Source organism: Theropithecus gelada, chromosome 6 (assembly GCF_003255815.1).
Source record: "Theropithecus gelada isolate Dixy chromosome 6, Tgel_1.0, whole genome shotgun sequence".
Taxonomy (NCBI): domain Eukaryota; kingdom Metazoa; phylum Chordata; class Mammalia; order Primates; family Cercopithecidae; genus Theropithecus; species Theropithecus gelada.
Window position 1 is genome coordinate 74,752,533 of NC_037673.1, and position 24,525 is coordinate 74,777,057.

Here is a 24,525-nt window from a genome sequence, read left to right on the forward strand (position 1 = left end):
GAAATGAGTCTGAAGTCTCTTCAGCATGGTTACACGTATGAACTGATACAAAGCTAAAACGCAAGTAAGTGGGGAGAAAGATAGTAGTGCAAACTATAGGTATGAAAGGGAATAGAAGAATTTTGTGCCTTTGGGGAGATGATACTGCCAGCAGGTAAATGGCGTCCGTGTATGCATATGTAAATTAATGTCTTTCTGTATTAGTTCTTTTCATTTGTTATTTTCATTTATTTACTTGCCTTTTGAGATGGAGTCTCACTCTGTCACCCAGGCTGGAGTGCAGTGGCGCAATCTTGGCTCACTGCAACCTCCGTCTCACCGGTTCAAGTGATTCTCCTGCCTCAGCCGCCCGAGGAGCTGGGATTATGGGTGCGTGCTACCATGCCCAGCTGATTTTTGTAATTTTAGTAGAGATGGGGTTTCACCATGTTGACCAGGCTGCTCTCAAACTCCTGACCTCAAGTGATCTGCCTGCCTCGGCCTCCCAAAGTGCTGGGAGTACAGGCGTGAGCCACTGTGCCTAGCTGCTGCTTGTTTTGTTTTTTCTTTTTTTTTTTGAGACAAGGTCTCATTTTGTCACCTAGGCTGCAGTTCTGTGGCACAGTCACGGCTCACTGCAGATCTGTCCTTCTGGGCTCAATTCTCATGCCTCAGCCTCCCATAGCTGGGACTATGAGCTAATTTTTACATTTTTTCTCCCAAGAAATCATGCCTAAGATTAAATTATTGTTTTTTTTTGAGATGGAGTCTCGCTCTGTTGCCAGGCTGGAGTGCAGTGGCGCAGTCTTGGCTCACTGCAACCTCCACCTCAATTGATTCTCCTGCCTCAGCCTCCCGAGTAGCTGGTACTACAGGCGCATGCCACTATGCCCAGCTAGTTTTTGTATTTTTAGTAGAGATGGGGTTTCACCACGTTGGCCAGGATCATTTAGATTACTTCACCTTGTGATCTACCCTCCTTGGCCGTGGGATTACAGGCATGAGCCACCATGCCCAGCCAATTATACATACATACAAGGTCTCACTACATTGCCCAGGCCTGTCTCAAACTCTTGGCCTCAAGCAATCCTCTTACCTTGGCCTCCCAAAGTGTTGGGATTACAGGCATGAGCCACTGCACCTGGCCTCATTCTTTTATAAAACTTTTATTTATAGTTTTAATAATGTTTATCACAGTTTGGAATTCTTTGTCTCTAAAAGAACCATTGGGAAAAGAATAATTTTTTATAAAATTTAAATTATTTAAAAATTATTTTCTGTTTATTCACTACACTATAAGCTCTGAGGACCAGGACCATGTTTTTGTATGTCCAGCTCCTAGGCCAGTGCCTGACATGATTTTGAAGGAGGTGACAGGTAGAAATTAAAGAAATTTATTGGAAATGTTCCATATTCGGATGATTTTCATTCTACCAGATAGTAGAAACATTTTGGGGCTGGGTACAGTGGCTCACACCTTTAATCCCAGCACTTTGGGAGGCCGAGGCGGGTGGATCTCTTGAGCCAAGGAATTTGAGACCTGCCTGGGCAACATGGTGCCCAGGCTCTACAAAAGAAAAAAAAAATACAAAAACTAGCCAGGTGTGGTGGTGTGCGCCTGTAGTCCCAGTTACTTGGGAGGCTAATGCAGGAGAATCACTTGAGCCTAGGAGGTGGAGGTTGCAGTGAGCTGAGATCGCACCATTGTACTCCAGCCTGGTTGACAGGAGTAAAATCCTGTCTCAAAAAACAAAAAAAGGAAAATAAAAAAATGGAAGAGTTAAGACTGAGCTCAATACTTTGAGCCTCAAAAGAAATATTCAGGCAGTGGTCTTGAGTAGTGAGACACCCGAAGTATGGAGATAGTGATGAAAAGCAGTCAGTGCTTTTCGTTCCCTCTTGCTTCTGTGTTTTAGGGTTCCGAGGCCCTGACATAATAGGGAGAATTCAGAGCAAGTATTTATAGGTTATTAGAATTGATTTTCTTAGTTGTTGTGAAACTGTCTTGTTCCACAGCTCTTGGATAAGCACAAGAATACAGAGAGCATGGTGGAGCTTCTGGACTTGTATCAGATGGAGGATGAAGCCTACAGCAGCCTTGCAGAAGCTACAACTGAACTCTATCAGTATTTACTACAGCCATTCCGAGACATGAGAGAACTTGCCATGCTACGAAGACAGCAGATCAAGGTATTTTTTTTTTTAATTATTAATCCTAACTAGTAGCCTGCCTGTTTCATAGTTCTCAGCCTGAAAGGCCATGCGTTATCCACTAGAGGAACTTAAAAAAAAAAAAAAAAAGTCCCTGGTCCTATTTCTGTGAAGTTTCTTGTTTGGTAGATTAGGGTTGTAGCCCGAGCATCCATTCTGAAGCACCTCAAAAGGCAATTCTGTTGAGTAGCCAGGGTTGAGGATAGCCCAGAAAGTAATGTGTTCAAGTTAGCACAAAGTTGTAAATACTTTGGGAGGATCCCTATTTTCTCCCTTTCCTGCACTTTCCTTCCTTCTCTAGTCATGTCTCCTCTTTAATGTTTTGGAGACTGTGTAGTCTTAGACTTCATTACCAGAAATTTTGGGCAGGCTGAGCATGGTGCCTCACAGCTATAGTCTCAATATTTTGGGATGCTGGGGCAAGAGGATCACTTGAGCTCCGGAGCTTGAGACCAGCCTGGGCAACAGAGGGAGAACCCGTCTCTACAAAAAACAAAACAAAACAAAAAAAATCAAACTAGCTGAATGTGGTGGTGCATGCCTATAGTCCCAGCTACTCAGGAGGCTGAGGTGGGCGGAAGATTGCTTGAACCCAGGAGGTGGAGGCTGCAGTGAGCCATGATTGGGCAATACCTTGTCTCCAAGGGGGAACAAAAAAAGTTTTGGGAACATTTATTTTTTTTTTTTGAAATGGGATCTCGCCATATTGCCCAGGCTGGTCTCTAACTCCTGGGCTCAAGTGATCTGCCCATCTCAGTCTTCCAAAGTTCTGGGACTACAGGTGTGTGAGCCACCACACCCATCTAGTTTTGGGAACATTTCTTTTAGAAGAACTTGTTAGGAGAGTTTTAAGTTTTTAATGACAGAACTTTAAATACATGATATTTTTTAGTAGTATGTGAAGAAGTATATTACAAAAAAATTTTTCGGCGGGTGCAGATCATGCCTATAATCCCAGCACTTTGGGAGGCCGAGGCAGACAGATCGCCTGAGGTCAGGAGTTCAAGACCAGCCTAGTCAACATGGTGAAACCCCGTCTGTACTAAAAATACAAAAATTATTTGGGTGTGGTAGTGCATGCCTGTAGTCCCAGCTACTTGGGAGGCTGAGGCAGGAGAATCACTTTAACCTGGGAAGTGGAGGTTGCAGGGAGCCGAGATTGCACCACTGCACTCCAGCCTGGATGACAGAGCAAGACTCTGTCTCAAAAATAAAAATAATTTTTTCCCCCACAACATGGGTGAAAAAGCATTTTTTGAGGCAAGCATTTAAGGGTTTGATTTTATAGCTGACCTTAAATGTTATGTGTAATTCACATATAAATGTGGCTGAACTAGAACTTTAAAATTGTCTTTTTACATAATAGGTTAAATTGGAATATCATTATGTAAGATTGAGTATTTGAGAAAATTAGCAGTTACTTTGAGAACCTTATGCATGGGGACAGGGATGAGTATATTTGAGAATGTATGAGAAAATAAGGTTGTCTGTGTGTCTTATTTTCTCTTTACTAATGTATCAGGGTGGAGAGTAGGACAGTCACACGACTCAGACATACTCCTTTATCAGTACCTTTGAAAAATACTGTGCTGTCAGCTTTTTGTGGGGTGGGGGGGTGGTTTGTTTTGGTCAGTTTTATCATAAACTCGGCATTTGGGTTAAAACGGCAACATGGAACAAATAATTTTTAGACACCAGAAATTCCTGTTTCTTTCTTTTTTTTTTTTTTTTTGAGACAGCGTCTTTGTCACCCGGGCTGGAGTACAGTGGCATGATGTCAGCTCACTGCAGTCTCAACATCCTGGGCTCAAGCAGTCTTCCCACCTCAGCCCCACAAGTAGCTGGGACTATGGGTGCATGCCATCACGCCCAGCTGTTTTTTGTCGTAGTTTTTGCAGAGATGGAGGTCTCCCTCTGTTGCCCAGGCTGGTCTCGAACTCTTGAGCTCAAGCAGTCTGCCCTCCTTGGCTGCCCGAAGTGCTGGGATTATAGGCATGAGCTACTGCCCAGCCTAGAAATTCCTGTTTCTTTAAATGAATTATAGATGGTTGTCTGCTAAGAAGTTGACTAGCAGGCCAGGAATAAACTGGACGATATGGACACCCACCTACTTTAGACTGCTGCATTGTTTAACAGACATAATCTCTATAGCACAGCACTGACTATTCAGAACCTGTACACATTCTTTTATATAATTATATCATGATTTGCATTGGGTATTAATATTAGCAAATTGGTTGACCCTACTTGTCAGCCTGTATTGTCCACTAGCATCACTTAACTGCTACGTTTTTCCTGGGAAGTAGAGTGTAGGTAAAGAGGAACAGAAAACATATTTTGAAAATTTGTGTCTTTTCTGATGGTAAAAATGGTATTTCACTGCATTTCTTTTTCTGAGACATTGAGAAAATGCCCCATCAATCATGACTATTATTTTATTCTTGATCCTACTTGTGAATTGCAAATTTAAGTTTTTGCTAGTCAACAGCTAGATTTAGTTAGCAGCTCATGCATTGCATTAGAATGAGTGTGTTGTATTGCTTTTAAAAAGATCCGCTAATTTAATTATCACACAACCTTGCAAGTTGGGTACTCTTTTTTTTTTTTAAAGTTCAGCTTTTTATTGAACACGTTATAAAAGAGATTTAGTCAAAAAGACCAAAGCCCATGTCATCATCAGACTCCTCGGATTCTTCTTTCTTTGCTTCCACTTTCTTCTCCTCAGCTGGAGCAGCAGCAGTGGAGGGGGCAGGACCTCCTGCTGGTGCAGCACCAGCTGCTGGAGCAGGTCCACCATGAGGCTCCCAGTGTTGACATTGGCCAGGGCCTTTGCAAACAAGCCAGGCCAAAAAGGTTCAACATTCACATCAGCTGCTTTAATGAGGGCATTGATCTTATCCTCCGTGACGGTCACCTCATCGTCATGCAGAATGAGGGCCGAGTAGATGCAGGCGAGCTCAGAGACGGAGGCCATAGCGCAGGCAAGTGTGGAGCTGGCGCTGCCGGACGCGGTGCTAGTCGCCGGATGAAGTGAGGCCCTCACTCCAGTGCGGCCTTAGCTTACTCGGAAGGACCGAGCACCTTCGCGACAGCTGAGGAAAGGGGTCGGGTACTCTTATTATTTGTATTTTCCTACTTCATGGATAAGAAAACTAATATTGGGATAATTATGTACTTGTTCACAGCTAATTTGTGAGTGGTAGAACTGATACAGTACTCAAATCAGGCATTTCTGATTCCAAAGGTTTTTTTTTTTTTAACTGCATTACTGGTTACTTGTTACTTTTAAGTTAAAAAAATCTACTCAGATTTTTTAGATCTGGAGGAGCTAAAAAAAAAAAAAGCAATTATAATTGATTTAGCAAAGTAATTGTTTTAAGTATTACTAAGATCTATTAGTAATAGAAAAAAAGAAAATAATTTTTATTTTTTTACCTTTAAAACCTTTTTGTTAAAAACTGAAACGCAATCACACATTAACCTAGGGCCTACCCAGGATCAGGATCATCCAGATGTCACTAGACCAATCAAACAGATTTTTCAGCTCCAATATAATTTTATCGAACCCCCATTGTATATGTGTTTCATTGTTGACTGAAACATCATTACGCAGCACGTGACTACAATAGAATAATTTTCAGCAATGCAAAGGAGTGAACTGATAGACACAGCATGGGTAAATCTTAAAATCATGCTAAGTCAAAGAAGCCAAATACAAAAGAATATATTATGTATAAAGGGGGATGGACTTAGAAGGGGCACGAAGAATCTTTTGGAGTTGATGGAAATGGTCAGTATTTGATTAATGTTTCAGAGGTGTATACAGCTGTCAAAACTCATTGAGTTGACCACTCCAAATGGATTCACTTAGTTGTATATAAATTAAGCTATAGTAAAATTGCTTACAGAAAATATGCTGAGGAAAAGATGCGTAACACAAAGAGCATAAACTTTGTGATACCTTTATTTGAAATTCTAGGCCGCGCATGGTGGCTCACGCCTGTAATCCTAGCACTTTGGGAGGCCGAGGCGGGCAGATCACGAGGTCAGGAGATGGAGACCATCTTGGCTAACACGGTGAAACCCCATCTCTACTAAAACTACAAAAAAATTAGCCAGGCATGGTGGCGGGCTCCTATAGTCCCATCTACCCCAGGGCCTGAAGCGGGAGAATGGCATGAACCTGGGAGGCAGAGCTTGCAGTAAGCCGAGATCACGCCAATGCACTCCAACTTGGGAGACAGAGTGAGACACTGTCTCAAAAAATAAAAATTAAATAAGAAATTCTAGAAATGATCATTTTGATCTGTACTGAGAGAAAGCTAAATAATTGTTGCCTGGGGTGGTTTAGGGGAAATTAACAGGGAGCAGGCACCACAGACTTCTTTGGGGTGACTCTTTAAATCTAGATTTTAGTGGGAAAAATGAATGTATAAATTTGTCAAAATCAGTCACAATTTATACTCAAAATGTTGCCTTTTGTGTGCAACTTGTATCTCAATAAAGGTGGTTTTTTTAAAAAAAAAGTTAAATATGAAGACTGTACACACTTATATAAGAAGCACACAAAATGGGGTGATTAAAGATATGTAAGAAGAGGGACTATCTAGCACTTCACTATTGAAGAATGAACAAGAATTTTCAGTAGGAAGTGGGTATGTTACAATCTCTGTCAGAGATTGGAATGGAGAATATTCCTGATGAAGAGATGTACAAAGAGAAATGGTTTAGTGCTTATACTTAGTGCTTGTGTTTTAACCAGGCAGTGTGGTATTGGCACTAACTTAGTTGAATCTTCACACCAATCCAGCACCGTTGATGGTTGCCAGAAAGTAGCATGGTTGGGATCGAACACACGTGTTTGGAAGCAAAACCTGCTGTTACCCACAGGGTATGAATTGTTTGGTTAGCTTTTAGTCTAAGGATTTATAGGCGATAAGAGGAAAGATGGTTGAAATGTTATATCTATGGACAGTTGTGTCTGTTGGGTTCTAATCAAAATATCAAACTGGTTATTTCAACAGAGAATCATAATAATGACTATTATTATTTTGAGATGGAGTTTCACTCTTATTGCCCAGGCTGGAGTGCAATGGTGCGATCTCACCGCAACCTCTGCTTCCCGGGTTCAAGCAGTTCTCCTGCCTCAGCCTCCCGGAGTTGCTGGGATTACAGGCATGCGCCCTATGCCTGGTTAATTTTGTATTTTTTAGTAGAGAGTGGGTTTCTCCATGTTGGTCAGGCTGGTCTCGAACCCCTGACCTCAGGTGATCCACCCGCCTCTGCATCCCAAAATGTTGGGATTACAGGTATGAGCCACTGCACCCAGCCGTCAACAGAGAGAATTTAATATAAAGAATTTGTTAACTAGGTATAAAGTTGTTAACCAAATAATTGACCTTTTCTCTTTATGAAGAGCTTGATTTCCAATGGCTTCATTAACCTAGGTATTAAACTATGATAGGAAGGAAGAGAACTTGACATCCCAAGTGTATAATGTATTTATATTTGTTTTTACATTTAATATTTATGATATTAACATAATATCTCACCTGTTAAGCATTAAGCAGCTCCTGCCTACCTAGCATTATTTTAGGCCTGGAAGTCTTTCTGAGATAGACACCCCTTTAGGGAGGGAGCTCACAGATTCTAAGTCTACCATATTGGGTCTCAAAAATGTGATCCCCTGACTAGCAGTGTCAGTATAACCTGGAACCCTGTTAGAAATACAGATCCTTGGGCTTCACCTCAGATCTTCTCTACTGAAACTCTAGGAATGGACCTCAGCAGTCTTTGTTTTGACAAGCTTTCCAGGTGATTATGATACACTCTTAAGTTTGAGAACCACTAGCCTAATAAAATAGGACTTGAAACAACTTAGGGATTTAGCATACTGAACTGAAGGTTACAATTTTTCTGGGTGTTTTTCTGGGTCTTACCAGTTGACTGCAGTATTAAATCTGTGAAACTTCAAAAGTCAGTTAAAAAACAGCATTAAAAAGCACAGAAAGCATGTTTGTGTTCTTTGTATTTGTAGCTATAAACACATTGTGAAGGTAAAGATATTAATCCAACAACAAGGTACAAGTTACTTTCAAATGAAAGTAAAAAAGTTGAACTAGATGAACCTTTAGATTTTTAAATCCAGTGTCTTTAGTGCATCAGAGCCAGTTGGCCTGTACCCATCATCTTGATCAACCATAAGCACTTCAGATTGTCCAACTTATTTTTAAATACTTCCTGAAAGTAAATAAGCTAGAAACTGGAAGGCACTTGCAGTTCTTTCTCTTGTAGTGAGTCACCTCATTTTGCCAATTGTCTCCTAGTAAATTCTTGAATGTGCATTTCATTCTTATCCCAGCCCCCAGGGCAAGTCTGTAGGTGCCTTTCTGTGAAATAGAAAACTGCACCCCCTCCCTTCCCCCACCCCCACCCGCCCACTGCCACTCGCCCATCAGACAAATTAGGAAAGAGCCCTTTTTCATCAAGTGTAGAAATGCACATGGCCTGCAAAGCATGGGCTGCATTTCAGTATCTACTCTGCCCCCTTGGTCAGGAGCTATTTATTGTGCAGGGTGCAGTTTTTACCACTGTATACATCCACTGCATGCACACTGTGAACTAGGTAGTGCCATCATTATACATTAAGATACTCATATCTCACCTGAGCTATATTTTCCTTTAGTTCACTGAGTTTCGATTTCTCTAATTTTTTTTTTAAAAGCATAGTTTCTCACACTTGTCTTGGCTATAAGAATCTCTTAATATTTGCTCTGAATATAAAAACCCATGAATAGATACTAAGCTAATCATGTTGTTAGATCATTCAAGAGTTATCTTCAGGCAACTCCAGGGTCCGGAAAATTTGCGTTTTGGATGCTGTTACATTAGTATATTCAGTTTTCTCCCCCTCATCTTTGTGATGGTACATTCATCTTGGCATTTGTTTTACCAAAGAATCTAAGGTGGATTTCCCCCCTACTATGTTTCTTACATAAAAGCCAGTATCCAAGTGCTATGCTTCATAATAATTCCATGCCAGGAAATTTGTATTTATAAACTAGTTTCACTATCCTAGCTGACACACGCTCTTTTTCCATGTTAAAAACAGGCACTGTTTTCTTTCTAGCACTGAAATTGAAAACAGAGGTGTCATTGTTTTTAGCACATGATCCAGCTACCCAGTGCTGCACATCTTCAAATTTGCCAAGTTAGGAAAAGTACTTAGTACCCTTGTTTAATGTCTTAGGTACAATAAACTATTAAACAAGTGCCTTACCAATTGGCTGCAACATTAAAGCTATGAAAAGTCAGTTAAAAGACAGCATTTAAAAGCATAGAAAGCATGTTTATGTTCTTTGTATTTGTAGCTGTACTCATAAAGGTAAAGACATTAATCCAACAACAAAGTACAAGTCACTTTCAAATAACTTGTCACAGGTTTTTAAGAAAATTTTTTTTCCTCTTTAAAAAGCCATAATAGACTGGGCGCAGTGGCTCACGACTCTAATCCCAGCACTTTGGGAAGCCGAGGTGGGCCTGAGGTCAGGATTTCAAGACCAGTCTGGCCAACATCGTGAAACCCCATCTCTACTAAAAATAAAAATAATGAATTAGCCAGGTGTGGTGGTGTGCTTCTGTAATCCCAACTACTTGGGAAGCTGAGGCAGGAGAATTGCTTGAGACCGGGATGTGGAGGTTGCAGTGAGCCGAGATTGCGCCGCTGTACTCCAGCGTGGGTGACAGAGCAAGACTCCATCTAAAAAAAAAAAGAAGCCATAATGCAAGTTTTTACACTTTTTTTTCTTTCTTCTCTATCGATAAATGGTACATGGACTTAACCATGCAAGTAAGAATGATTTTTGTATTAAGATTTTTGAATTCTGAATACTATTAAATTTCTATTCCATAGTTGTGTCTGTTGAAAGCTAATCAGAAAAACTCGTTATTTCAACAGAGAGAATCTAATATAAAGAATTTGCTAACTAGGTATAAAGTTGTTAACCAGATAATTGAGAAGGCAAGAAAGTAACTCTAAGGTACCTCAGAGGAAGCAGCTGTAAAAACAGCTACCACTCCTTGGGTTGGAGAAACAACGAGAAGGGGTTGGAATTATTAAAACTGAAGCATAGAGGAGGAACCCCGTGGAGCTGACCTGAAAAATAGGGCATTGCTTGCCTGGTGCTCAATGGAGAGACCTAGTTCTCAGACGATTCAGTACTGAGGGGTTGGTTTGTCTTGGGGTTGTACTATGAGCCTAGGGTTGAAAAAACTGCAAATTAGATTCTGTTATTGCTTCAGAAAGGAACTGCTGAGGCTGGGGTGATGCTGACAGGAACAGCAACCTGTTGAAGTCAAGGGATGCAGATAGAAGCATATCTCCTCCCTCTTCCATACTCTCCTGTTGGCAAAGGCTAAATGTGATTTGCACTCTCAAACCTAGCATCACAAGACAGGATGAACTTGGAGATGAATAGACAGGAATATACACACATCTTCAGACTTTCAAAGTTAGGGAGAACTAGCTTAAGGTTTTAGGTACAATCAACTAATTACAGATCTTTAACCTTTGGACAGATGTTATAGCTGCTGAGTTTTAAAAGTCAATTAAAGGCTGGGTATGGTGGTGTGCACTTGTACTCTCAGCTTGCTGGGAGACTGAGGCAGGAGGACACTTGAGGCTGAGAGTTTGAGGCTGCAGTGCGCTAATGATTGTGCCTGTGACTAGCCCCTGCACTCCAGCCGGGGCAACATAGACCCCCATCTCTAAAGACAAGAAAAACTTAAAGTCAGTTAAACAGCAGCTTAAAAGAAAAGCATACTGAGTATTCGAGTATTTCACATTCTGTATATTTGAATATATTAAGGTGGCAAACTATGTTATCTTCACATAATTGTCAAAGGATTTAGACTTTTCAAAGAAGGTATAACTTCTCTAATTTCCATTTGTATTGTTAAATAAAGTGTAATCATGTCGTTGAAAAGAACTTCTATTATAATATCCTGAGTAAGGGATTTAAGTTTTGACTTGTAGCATTATTAAATTTCTATCCCATACTTGTAAATCCTAATTCTATGCTTTTAAACCTGTATGTTTTAAATTCAGAGGTAATTGCAATAAAAGAAAGCACACATGCTGATTTTGTTATAGCAAACAACTCCACTAGAATCCTTAAATCTAAGATGAAGTCTAAATATGTCACTTAGTGGGTAGAATCCCACAGTGGTTTCCTGTCAAATTAAATACATAATCCTTAGCCTGACATTTTAAATGTCTTTTAAGACAACCTCATATGATAACAACCTACTTTCCTAGTATCTCTCATTACTTTCATTTTTCTCTCCTGAAAGCAAGCAGGCTGGACTGCTTTCCATCCCTTAGCAGGCACAAAAATTTTTAGGCTTTTGCTCAGATTGCTCCTCGCCTCTAGCACGCTGTTTCAGTGGTTTTTCTCTCCTTATGTGCCTGTCAAAATGCCACCCCTTCTTCAAAGCCATCTGCAATTAATGAACCTCACCGAAGTTTGTCCTCATCTACACAACTGATATTCTTTCCCCACAGTACCATTTATTTTTCTCAAAGGTGTTTTACCCAGAGACACACTTACCATCTAGCTAAAATTCTGTTAATATAAAATTCTCATTATTCCCAGATATTACTCATTATTCCCTTTAAAACGTCTGCCAAGACTTTGCACCCAGATCTACACCTGATGCTCCCCTTGATGTCTTAGGCATGCTCACTCATGACTTTTTTTCATATTCTAATTCTTTTTTTTTTTTTTTTAATTTTTAATTTTAGTTGAGATGTGGTCTTGCTACAGTACCCATGCTGGTCTCCAATTCCTGGTTGCAAGCAATCCTCCCTGTCTGTCTGGGAGCAAAAGGAAAGCAGTTTTTGCATGTCTCGGCTCGCAAGCTTATCTTGCCCTTTGATATAGTGAGTTTGGGGTCCTGAGATTTTATTTTCCTTTCACAGCATTGTTTAGAGACTATGGGTTGTAGGCCGGGTGTGGTGGCTCACGCCCTAATTCCAGCACTTTGGGAGGCTGTAGTGGGCAGATCATTTGAGGTCAGGAGTTCGAGACCAGCCTGGCCAACATGACAAAACCCAGTCTATACTAAAAATACAAAAATTAGCTGAGTGTGGTGGTGGGCACCTGTAATCCCAGCTACTCAGGAAGCTGAGGCAGGAGAATCACTTGAACCTGGGAAGCGGAGGTTGCAGCAAGCCAAGATAGCACTGCTGTACTCCAACCTGGACAACAAAGCGAGACTCTGTCTCAAAAAAAAACAAAAAACGGAGAATATGGGTTGTATTATTTCTACCTTCAAAATTCATTACTAGCTTTTTTGTGACTTAAGGATACTTGGTCAGTGTTTTTTTTAAGTGTGTCATGGGTGGATTAACAATTTGCCTGTTTTTTTTTTTTTTTTTATCCTAATAAAGTTGTCATTAGCTTCATATATAACTTGCTGATAGCCATTTCTCTATATGTGGTAAAGCAAGATTGTATGTATAAGTGATCCATTGCAGTTCTTGATTTTACCTTTCTTCCATGTTAAAACATACATATGAAGTGTTTTGAAATATACTTTTAATATTATCACTTCTTTAAATTTTGTTTTAGCATTCACCCGGTTCATTCCTGTCTATCCTTTGATTTTCGGCTATCTGAGGCATCGTGCCTGGCCTTCCTCTGTTATTATTATCTAAAGCCTTTTCAGTATGCATATAGGCTGGTTTTTATATTGTCAGTGTTTTCAATTGTTTTATATAGTGGCTGTTAAGGAAATAAACAATTTAAATAATTTTGGGGGGGCATAAATAAGTCTTAACCAAAAAAGATAGTTTATCATAGAGGAGGAAATAAATTCCTCATCGAGACACCTAAAAACAATCAGTCTTAACATATTGGTATATATCCTTTGCCTGTGTGTGGAGTGAGAGGGGGATGGAAGAAAGGGCAGAATGGGGAATAGTTTCTGTGTCAAATATCTTCAGTATTATTGTTAATTCACTTGTTTTGTAAACTAATAGCTTCTCCTCTGGAGCAGGGAAGAACATGTATTCTTTGTGGTATATAAACTTTAAATGTTTGAGGAATGAGTAGAAGACGCGAACTTCTTAATTTTTTATTTTTCTCTCTGAAGATTTCCATGGAGAACGATTATCTGGGACCTCGAAGAATTGAGAGTCTACAAAAAGAAGATGCTGACTGGCAGCGGAAAGCTCACATGGCTGTACTGTCTATTCAAGATCTTACTGTCAAGTATTTTGAAATAACAGCTAAAGCTCAAAAAGGTAGGTTTCTCAGTAAATTTATCCTTCAGGTATTTTTGAAAATGAGTGGTTAAGTATTTTATGTTCAGAAAAATTACATAGAAAAGTATGTAGCCAGGCGCGGTGGCTCACGCCTGTAATCCGAGCACTTTGGGAGGTGGAGGCAGGCGGATCACCTGAGGTTGGGAGTTCCAGCCTGACCAACATGGAGAAACCCCGTCTCTACTAAAAATACAAAATTGGCAGGGCGTGTTGGCACATGCGTATAATCCCAGCTACTAGGGAGGCTGAGGCAGGAGAATTGCTTGAGGCAGAGGTTGTGGTGAACCGTGATTGTGCCATTGCACTCCAGCCTGGGCAAACAAGAGTGAAACTCCGTCTAAAGAAAAAAAAAAAAAAAAAGGAAAGTATGTAAAGATCACTCATAATCCCAGCAGTTACAGAAAACCACTATTAGCAAATTAAGGCACGTTTTATCAGTCTTTTCATAGATACATATATTTAAATATATATCATTTAAATATGAATAGTAAATGATTATGTTTCTACTAAGATACTGAGGAAAAAAGCATAAAACCTCACAGAATTAATGTTTTCCTCGAAACTTTGAAAGTTAGTAACACTGGAAATGTGAGAGTATTTTTAAAGTTTCTGAAAGCTAATTTTACAAGTGTTTTAACTGCAGAACGTTATTTCTGAGGACAAATTGAAGACATTAGAATCTAAGATACTTTCAAATTATATTTTAGAAATGTTGGCTGGGCACAGTGGCTCATGCCTGTAATCCAAGAGTTCAAGACCAGCCTGGCCAAGATGGTGAAACCCCATCTCTACTAAAAATGCAAAAATTAGCCGGGCATGGTGGCGGATGCCTATAATCCCAGCTACTTGGGAGGCTGAGACAGAGAATTGCTTGAACCCGGGAGGCAGAGATTTCAGTGAGCCGAGATCACGCCACTGCACTCCAACCTGGGCAAAAGAGTGAGACTACATCTCAATAAAGAAAAAAAAAAGTTATAAGCAGTTTATCATGACAGCAGGATTTGTTTTTCTTTGGTCAGTGAAATCTTTTTCAAATGCTTCAGTATTAAGTCGTTATTTGTCTTAATTTCTCTTTTAAAAAATATTAATAGCTGTGTACGATCGAATGCGAGCTGATCAGAAGAAATTTGGTAAAGCATCATGGGCAGCGGCTGCTGAACGGATGGAAAAACTCCAGTATGCAGTTTCTAAGGAAACTTTGCAGATGATGAGAGCTAAAGAGATATGCTTGGAACAGCGGAAACATGCACTAAAGGAAGAGGTAACAAAAATCATCAGAAAAATAAAATCAGAAAAAGTTACAATTTGTCATTTTAATCTTTGTACAAGACTTTTTTTTTATTCCATAGGCAGTAATTTTATGCCATCTCCATGAGATGAAAACACTTAGAATAGGTCCTGTGACTTAAGTTGTCATTAGAAGAGTTAGACATATCATATTTCACAGCATCCCAGTGTGATGGTTGGCAGCACTGCACTGTTGATCAGAGGGGCCAGCATTAGAATTTCTTAGTTTCTGTAAAGTTTTTTGTACTGTAAAAACATAAAGCTTTCCAGCAATTATTAAGAAAGTTTCACTGACCAGAGAAATTTAGTAAAATTTCTAAGGCAGTGGCATTTTGTTAGAATTTATTATATAATGCTTTCATACCATTACATTTTGGAACTTCCCATTTTATTCCTACTGGAACACACCAGTCTCCCTGATCTCCCACCTCCTGTCTACCCCCTACGGTCGTTGTCTATCCTTTTTTACTATTGACTTGGGTATAAATATTCATACTTACTTTGCGGGTTGTCCCTATTGGCTTGAAAACACTGAGTACATATTTATTAAAGTAGCACATTTTAGTCTCTAGAGAAAAACAAATCATCATCTCTGCTTTAGTTATAAGAATACAGCTTTATGTAAAATATGTATTTTTTTTTTTTTTTTGGCTTAGGTTGTACAGCAAGATGGTTCTCATTGACATTTTTGAAGTGCTTATGCTCATATACACGTGTTTAAAAAATAGTATATGAAGTAACCTATAAGGTGTCATACCTGCAATCTAGAAATCTTTTTGTTGATGGATTTTTATCATTATTTCATTTTCCCCTTATTTTTATTTGCTGGCTATTTGAAGGTAAAATTGGAACTTGGCTTATCCGGGAAATTGTTCACACTTTATATTCAGAATCTCTGTGCATGGATTTCATCCTCATCTCATGTTCCCCTGAGGCATTTCTACTGTAATATCCTTTTCTAATTAGCTTGTTCCTCTCATGTTACTAGCTCTCTGGAGTTGTCTTAAATTCTAGAACTTTTAAACTTAAGTCCCTCTTTTTGCTTGAAAAAGAGTACCACCTTTATCTTCATCTTTGTTGTTGTTGTTGAAACAGTGTCTTGTTCTGTCACCGAGCCTGGAGTGCGATCACAACTCACTGCAGCCCTGATCTCTTGGGGCTCAAGCAGTCCTCCTACCTCAGGCTCCCAAGTAGCAGGCATGCACCCCCCCACACCTTGCAAATTTTTGTTTACTTATTTTTTGTAGAGACAAGGTCATTTATATATATATATATGTGTCTGTGTATATATATATATATATATCAGTGTGCTTTCTTTCCCTGGCAGAGGATTTTAACAATTCCTTATCTATTTATAACTCCTTGATAATTTCTGTGAACATACATGATCTGCTAGAATATTGAGCTGAATACATAATAGTCTTAAAGATTAGCTACTTATTTTTGTCTTTCTCCTACAAGCATATAGCTAAATTATGATTAATTAAGGTTATATTCCCCTCTTTCAGTTTTAATTCATCAAGTATTTATTGAGCATTGATTATATACCATGGTGGATTTGAGCTTAGGATTTGGACAGTACTGTCCAACAGAACGCCCTGTAATCGTGGAAATGTTCTATGTTTACTCTCTCCAGTAGGGTAGTTTTCAGCAATATGTGGCTAATGAGGCTTATGCAACAGAGGAACAGCATTTTAAATTAAATTTAACCACACGTGGCTTGTGGCTACCTTATTGAACAGAGCACCTCTGTAGATCTGGGTTCTGCAAACTTAACTCCTTATGAAAGCTTCAGTGAGTTCCTTAACCTATGAAATGTGGAATATTATATACCTTCTAGGGGTGTTATGATTTCATGAGTTAATGCATATAAAGCATTTGCTGTAGCACTTGACATAGAGTAAGACCTGGATAAATATTAGTGATTATTACTTTAATTCTATGTTATGTTTTGTGCCAGTATCACAGAAGGGAATACAGAGAAGAAAAAGATACATAATTTCCATGCTTAAGATGTTTACTTGTCTCAACCAACATTTCAGGGTTCACAAAGCGTGCAGTTCACTAGGTGATGTGGCATTTTGTATGGGCCTTGCCAGAAAGTTCCAATAGTAGGAAGCTGTGATGTGGTAGACACAGCATGAATCTGAGCTGAGGTAGGGTTTTTAAGATCTTTGTCTAGGCAAGGAGATTGGTTTTTAGTTTTCATTTTGTCAATAAGTAGATTATTCCATAGGTGCACACTGTATATTTCAAAGAGTCTAAATACAAAAGGTAGATTCCACTGTAAAGGCCTTAGTTTATATTAAATTCTGTTTTCACCATATAAATTCTGTTTTGGCAGCAGTTAGAGAAAAGTTTAAAATGTTTTAGTCCCTGTCCTTAGTGCTTTATGTATATTATCTTGTTAAATTCTCAAACATAACCTTTTATACTGTAAGCCCAAAACCATTATCTGAATTCCCTGAAGACAGATATATTTCAGAATCCTAGGGGTTTTTTTAGATTTTAGAAAGGTAAGGTAGAGCATATAACTTCAGACAAGTGTTATTAATCCACTAATGAAACACATGGTCACATTAAATGGAATAAGGATTAAAAATAGTTTATGAAAAATTCAGATCATGTTTTTCCACAAATGGATTGTGAGATTTGGTTTGGCATTAAATTATGGGAATTTTCAGTTTTCCAGGATTTCTGACATGTGGAATTCAAATAATTCTGTCAACTTGTGTTACCCTTATTTGTGCAGTTGTTACTGGTGAAACCTGTATTTATACTTGGGCTTGTCTGTTACTAATTCTTATGTTCATTCTTTCTATATAATAGGGCTAGTTTTAATTGAAAACTTGCCCTTAATGTCATTCCTCTTATGCTGTCCAAGGATTTTATGACCCTTTGAAAAAAACATATAGCCTTGCCCTGTCACCGAAGCTGGAGTGCAGTGGCACGATCATAGCTCACTGCAAGCTCAAACTCTTGGGGCTCAGAGCCCCTACTGTCTCAGCCTCCTAAGTCACTAGGATTACAGGCACATGCCACTATGCCCAGCTGTGACTTATTTTCAAACCCTCATTTCATTTCTTGACTGCATATTTTCTGTAACTCAAACAGTGGTGGATGCTTAGTATTTTTTGAATGAATGATTCAGTCCACAGGTAGCTTTTTAAATAGTCCTCAAATGTCTTTGGAACTTTCTAGCACAGTAGGGTGAAAGGCAGAACAAGGGCATAATTCATTTGCATAGTTTGCAAAAAGTGCCACCAGTCAAAATAGGTATACATGAAAACTACTTTATCATTATTACACATGGTGAGAATGATTGTGGAGTCAGCAGGGTATGTTGTGCTTACCTGGATGTATGGACATGCATTGGTACTTCATCCCCTTACTAGATTTACTGTAAAACAATAACACTTTGATATTTTTCCTTGTTTTTTGGCTGATAATCCCTAATTTTTTCTAGTGGAAAGAGCACTCTTGTAGGAATCAGGAGAATTGAGACTAGCCCAAACTTTGCTAGTCATTACCTGGATCACATTGGGAGGTTACAATTTGGTTTGGGGTACTGATATCCTGATACTTGAAGTATGTTTAGGAGAGTAAAAGTTGAGCTATTTTAAGGTAGCCAGTTTTTCCTTTGAATGTTTAAACTACTTTCAGGGCTTCTTTCTTCTTGCCCAGGGAAGCACTGCTCTCGGGTATAAAAAAGACACCGCATTGTGGCACCCACCTTCCCTGCACTGCTCCATTGTCTGGAATTAGTTCTCTTTTCACTCTGGTTTCTGTTTCCCTTAGTTCTGTGGCTGTCAGCTGAGGACAGGAAAACTCAGTCTGGAAATTTCAGATGTTAAAACAGGAAATTTGGAGCAGGGCGCCTATTCCATACCTCTTCATTTCTTATACTAAGGATTTTGCTTCCACGTTGAAGATTACATAGACCTCAGAGTATTATTTTGCCCTCACAGATTGCTCTGAGTCATAGCATCCGTTTCTCCTTTGCTGATCTCATAAAAGCCCTGTATGTTCTGGTTCTACAACCCTTTAGCTTTTCCCAAAGGCCACTACTGACCTATTGTTTGTCCTTTCAGAGGTTGGGATTTAACAGACTCCTTCACTGCTTGTCTGCCTCTGATGAGGTTTTGATTGTCTTCAGACCACAGCCCTTGGCAAATCCACCTCTGGACTCTTGGTCTAGAAAGAACTCACTGAACCAAAAAATTGAGGGTGAGGTCACTTCTTGTAAGAGAATACCCACTTCCTTTCTCAGTTTGATTTTTGATATTGAGTGTGTCCTGGTAGCATTGTGCTTCTCAAGTGCTTTTAAAGTACCCTGGCCCTGGGCTGCAGTCAAAGTACTGTTCTCTTTGTGGTTGACACAGCTGATAGTGTAAAAGCATGTCACTGGGGGACTTTCAGCCTTTTTCCTTAGCGAAGAGATTGGACAGGAGAGAGAAATTTACAGAGTGCTAGGGGAAGAACTTAGCAGAGCATCATGAACGTAGCAGAAAATGGTCACTTAGTTGGGTAAAATCAGAGTAATGAAAATGAACTAACAGCCGGGATCTGAACAGTATCACTGGAAAGTAATCTTAGATTAAGGTTTTTAGACTGGTTTACACTAAGGTTTTAACCTAACGATTCCCCACTTGAGAATAAAACCTTCTAACATTAGATATCTTACCTGTTTGTATGCTGTGGTAATAGAGAGTGTGGGCGCAGATATTGGAACAATGTATATCCTACAGCTGTGTTTCCAGAACTGGGCAAGAGCCCCAACAGAGTATGAAAAGGGATGTTTATCATCTAAAGTGGCGAGTCCACGAGTCTCAGGGCAGACACTATTCCTTGGTTATTTTATGACTTAGGACGAAAACAACAGTTCATATTGTTCCCATTCCCCTCCCTAGCCGCTATAATTAAACCCACTTTGGTGGTGTTGTATTCATTGTCACCCATAAAATACTCCGTAACGCAGCAGGATCACTCACAGTCTTACACTTAGATAATCTATTAAGTATCCGTTTATAAAATATTCATAAAACAAAGTACCACTGTATTTAATTCACCTGGTTATTTTTAAATTTTTACCACTGCACATTTAGACTGGAGCCTAACCATTGCTTTTCAGTTCAAAATTCTTGTGAAAGGGATTTGAAATTATATTTTAAGAAAAAAATATTCTAGTTATTGGGTAAGACTGTGTAGATACCTAGACTGTAAAGCAAAAGCTGGAATTTTCTTTAAAACATATTCTTTTTATATGCTGACAGATTTTACCAACCTCACCAGACAAAAGGGATCATTTAGGAAAACAAGAATTCACTGTCTTTTTCCCTGTGGGTTGTCCCTGACAGTCAGTCAAGTATTTCTTTGGTATTCTGGGACCCCAGTGATGTCTCACATGAGCTCGTAAACAATAATCTTAATAATTTTCCCTTTTGTTCCTCCTGTCTCCTCCTTTGAAGGTCACTCCTTGGGAAACCACTTGAATCCAGGGCTCCTCACCGTTGCTCCATTGGCTCTGAGGGCACACTGATGCCCATGTCGGGGCTTTCCTGGAGCTTCTAAGCATGAACCTTTAAACTACCAAAGCAGTGGTGCTATGTTCTTGGGAGAATGCTTACTGTCTCTAGAGAACTAGGCTTGTCCTTCACATCTCACTGACTCCTGAAAAGCCATTCCTTTGGCTTCTTTTATCTGCCTTTCTCCATAGAGCCAAATAGAAAGCCATAGAAATAGTAGGGTTAGGAACCTGTTACCTAAAGTACACTTTCCCCTTGGTGGTTTCATTCAGATTCCTGGCAAAAATTTTCTCACTCCAGGACCAAGAACTGACCAACCAAGCAAACCTCACAGAAGACCATCCACCACTTTATGAGCCATGCCCAGAAATTTCTGGATCTCACTTTAAGTTCAGGTTAGGATGTTGATTACATTTACCTAAAGTGATACCTTACGGATTGCAAGGATTTCTGTCTAAAGCAATTGTCTTCTGCTGTTCCACTCACATATTCTCACCTCACTCTACAGTCAGCAGATCCCAGAACCCAGCCAGTCTGTGACCATGGAGCAAAGCAAAACCCCAGGAATGTGGCATTAACCAGCTTTTACCATTCTTGTAAATATCTGAGAATGGCCCCATCATTTTCATATATCTCTATGAAAAGAGCAACTACATAACTTAGCATCCACTTTTGAGAGGGAAAGCATTTATATCCAGATGATACATGTATTATCACCGTAAATATCCATAAGTATAACATAAATATTAAAACCTTATTTTTACCGTATTTGCCTACTTCTGCCATATAATGACTTGATTATTAATGTTTTTTATATATATATATTTTAAAGTCTAGATTCCATGCCTACAAGTTTCTTTCTGAGAGCAGTTACTTAGTAGGTTTATGCTATCTGATTAGTATTAATTTTTAATACTAACTTGATTTTTTTTTTCTTGTCCCCACCAGCTAGAAATATTTTAATTTGTATTTTCAATGCAGATGCAGAGTTTGCGGGGTGGTACAGAAGCCATAGCCCGATTGGATCAGTTAGAAGCTGACTATTATGACCTGCAACTTCAGTTGTATGAAGTACAGTTTGAAATCTTGAAGTGTGAAGAGTTACTATTGACAGCGCAACTAGAAAGCATCAAAAGACTTATATCAGGTATGGTGTGCATTTAACCACATAAGTTCACAAAAGATTGAATATGTGAGAAAATACATATGTACACCAGGTATGTTTCTTCTGTTAAGACATTTAAAACATTGTTTTCTATAGGGATAGTGTTGGAGGGGTGATTTCAAGCATTTATTGAGCACTTACTGTTTACCAGATACTGCTGAACACTTTGCATACATTCACTCTATGAGGTATATTAAATAATCACCATTTACAAAGAAGCTTAAGAGGTAATGGCTTTGCCTGAGGTTACAGAGCCAGTAATGAGATTAGAACCCTGTTCTGTCCAAACCCTAGCCCATATTCTTTACCACTACTCTTTTTTGCTGTTCTATAACAGAAAAAAGAGATGAAGTGGTGTACTATGATACTTACGAAAGCATGGAGGCCATGCTGGAGAAGGAAGAGATGGCAGCATCTGCATACTTACAGAGGGAAGAGCTACAGAAACTTCAGCAGAAAGCACGCCAGCTGGAAGCAAGACGTGGACGGGTTTCCGCCAAGAAATCCTACCTCAGAAATAAAAAGGTATTTAAATACTGCTTTTGTTCATTACTTATTCTATCCATATCTACTATTCTCATCTGTTTTGTCCTTAAAACTTGCATATGTTTTAAAACTAAGTGCAATCTCTTATCAGTGCTCAATGCGTTTATAGTGCTCTGAGAATTGCCCTCTTAAACACATTGGAACAGCCAATAGTGTTCTCTTTACCTCAAGAAACACTAACGCTGACTCTGCTAAAGGGCACGACTACAGGATCCCTAATAATGCGATTCCTGGCTCCCTTTTTTTTTAAGGAGGCCCAGCGATGTTTTTTACAAGCTGTGATTCTGACCTTCATCTTAAAGGAATTTTATAGATTGTTATTTCTTTATTTAACTTTGACTACATTTCAAAATGTTTGATTCTTGATATTTGGAATAACTCATTTTGTGTAAATGTGATTCTTCCTGTGTCTTAAAAAATGTTTTGCACTCTAGTTCAGATGTTAACTATCATGGAGCTGTTTCTAGTCACTGTAAGTGCAGAGTTGGAATCTGGAACTAGCTCTCCAACCTAGACCAAACTGATGATTTGCTTTAAGCTCAAGTATTATAAAATATGTCATATTCTCTGAGAACCCACCTTCCTGCTCTTCACCGCATTCCAAGGCTACCACTTCCTTATTCCACAGAAAATCGATACCTTTGCTTTTTGAAATAGATAGCTCTTGCACATTAAAGAAACTCAGGTAGGCATGTCTCCACAGTAAGTCAGGAACCCAGGACCTTCTATCACATTGTCCATCAACAGAACAGTTACCTTGCCATCCAGAGCCATGACTTTCACATAATTATGTGCCTTTGCACATAATTTCCCCGTGACAGTGGTAATTGAAACCCACTGCTGTATCAGCCCTAGTTGTGTGCCTCATTTCATGTTCCAGTCTGCACCAACCAGGTAAACATTGCAGGCCGAGCGGGGTGGCTCATGCCTGTAATCTCAGCACTTTGGGAGGCTGGGGCGGGTGGATCTCCTGAGGTCAGGAGTACGAGACCAGCCAACATGGTGAAATTCCATCTCTACTAAAAATACAAAAAATTAGCCAGGCATGGTGGCATGTGCCTATAATCCCAGCTACTTGGGAGGCTGAGGCAGGAGAATCATTTGAACCCAGGAGATGGAGGTTGCAGTGAGCTGAGATGGCACCATTGCACTCCAGCCTGGGCAACAAGAGTGAAACTCCATCTAAAAAAAAAAATTGCAGTGATTTCGGCAGGTCCTGTAGAACAGTTTTAGGGGAGAATGAAAAGTAAATAAGATTTTAGAAGAGCACACTTTTTAGGAATATTAGTAGTATTTTATATATTACTTTTAGGTGTATAATGCAGTACTTTTGAGACTCGGAATTTGCAAACCTGCAAGTTTTTGAAAATGCTATGCAATTCAGACTTAACTGAAAGTCTGATTTCATTTTAATTCACCAGTGTGCTAGGCACATTGTTAGACTTAGGATACAAAGATGAGCATAGCATAGTCCCTCCTCCTCCCAGTCTTGCAGAGAAGGCAAACCAGGTGAACAGATGAATGTTCTGCTGGCCAAAAACAGAGCAAGAGCAGGGAGTGAGGAAAGGCTTCTCTGAAGAGATGACACTTGTATTGGCTTTTAACATCTGAATAAAAATTGGCCAGATTGATGGTGTTGGGGTAATTACAAGCAGGACAGAATAGTGCTTAGCAAAGACACTGAAGCGGAAAACAGGATGGTTTGTCAGAGCATTCTACATTGTAAGACATGCTGCAGGGCAGGGACTAGGTTACAGGAAATTTTACATACCACATTAACAAGCCTGAGCTTTGTCTGTAGTGTAAGTTAAGCAAAGGGGTAATATGAACAGATTCACATTTTAGCAAGATAAGGCAGCATGAAAAATAGGTTAGAGGGAGAAGACATGGAAAGGTTCTGATTGGAAGGTGTCATTATCCTCCACCTCAATAACGTTGAGAGGTTAAGACTATGAAGTAAGTGAGTACCTGTGCAGGCTAAGAGATGGACAGATCTTGAACTGTCTAGATCTGACACTTTGCAGAAAAAGTTAGTAGGATTTAGTGATGTGGTGAAGGAGGGAGGAAGAGCCATTCTCTATCAGCTCTCTGGTTTCTGGATTGGACATTGAGGTAGATGGTGGTGTCACCAACCAAGATGGAAAACCCAGAGGAAGAGCACATATGGGTGGGAGGTGATGAGCTGAGTTTTAGACTTGCATATAAGAGGTCTTGGGCATCCAGGTAGAGATGGCTGTGAAACAGTTGAGACAATTGGGCACCTGGGTTTTATAAGAGTGTATGAGGGCCAGGCGCGGTGGCTCAAGCCTGTAATCCCAGCACTTTGGGAGGCCGAGACGGGCGGATCACAAGGTCAGGAGGTCGAGACCATCCTGGCTAACACGGTGAAACCCCGTCTCTATTAAGAAATACAAAAAACTAGCCGGGCGAGGTGGCGGGCGCCTGTAGTCCCAGCTACTCGGGAGGCTGAGGCCGGAGAATGGCGT

General features: G+C 39.6%; 1 protein-coding gene and 1 pseudogene across 2 annotated transcripts in view; one reads left to right on the forward strand and one right to left on the reverse strand.

Annotated features, from left to right (window-relative positions):
- JMY (junction mediating and regulatory protein, p53 cofactor) overlaps window positions 1-24,525 on the forward strand; it is an 87,588-nt gene that overhangs the window by 38,436 nt on the left and 24,627 nt on the right. Inside the window, exons 2-6 of the mRNA XM_025388892.1 lie at window positions 1,996-2,169; window positions 13,345-13,495; window positions 14,608-14,777; window positions 21,310-21,475; window positions 21,831-22,018. Of these exons, the coding sequence (XP_025244677.1) occupies window positions 1,996-2,169; window positions 13,345-13,495; window positions 14,608-14,777; window positions 21,310-21,475; window positions 21,831-22,018 (849 nt within the window). The remainder of the gene's footprint in view (window positions 1-1,995; window positions 2,170-13,344; window positions 13,496-14,607; window positions 14,778-21,309; window positions 21,476-21,830; window positions 22,019-24,525) is intronic.
- LOC112626656 lies at window positions 4,784-5,165 on the reverse strand (annotated as a pseudogene). Its single transcript, XR_003119939.1, has one exon. The product of XR_003119939.1 is annotated as a 60S acidic ribosomal protein P1 pseudogene (transcript).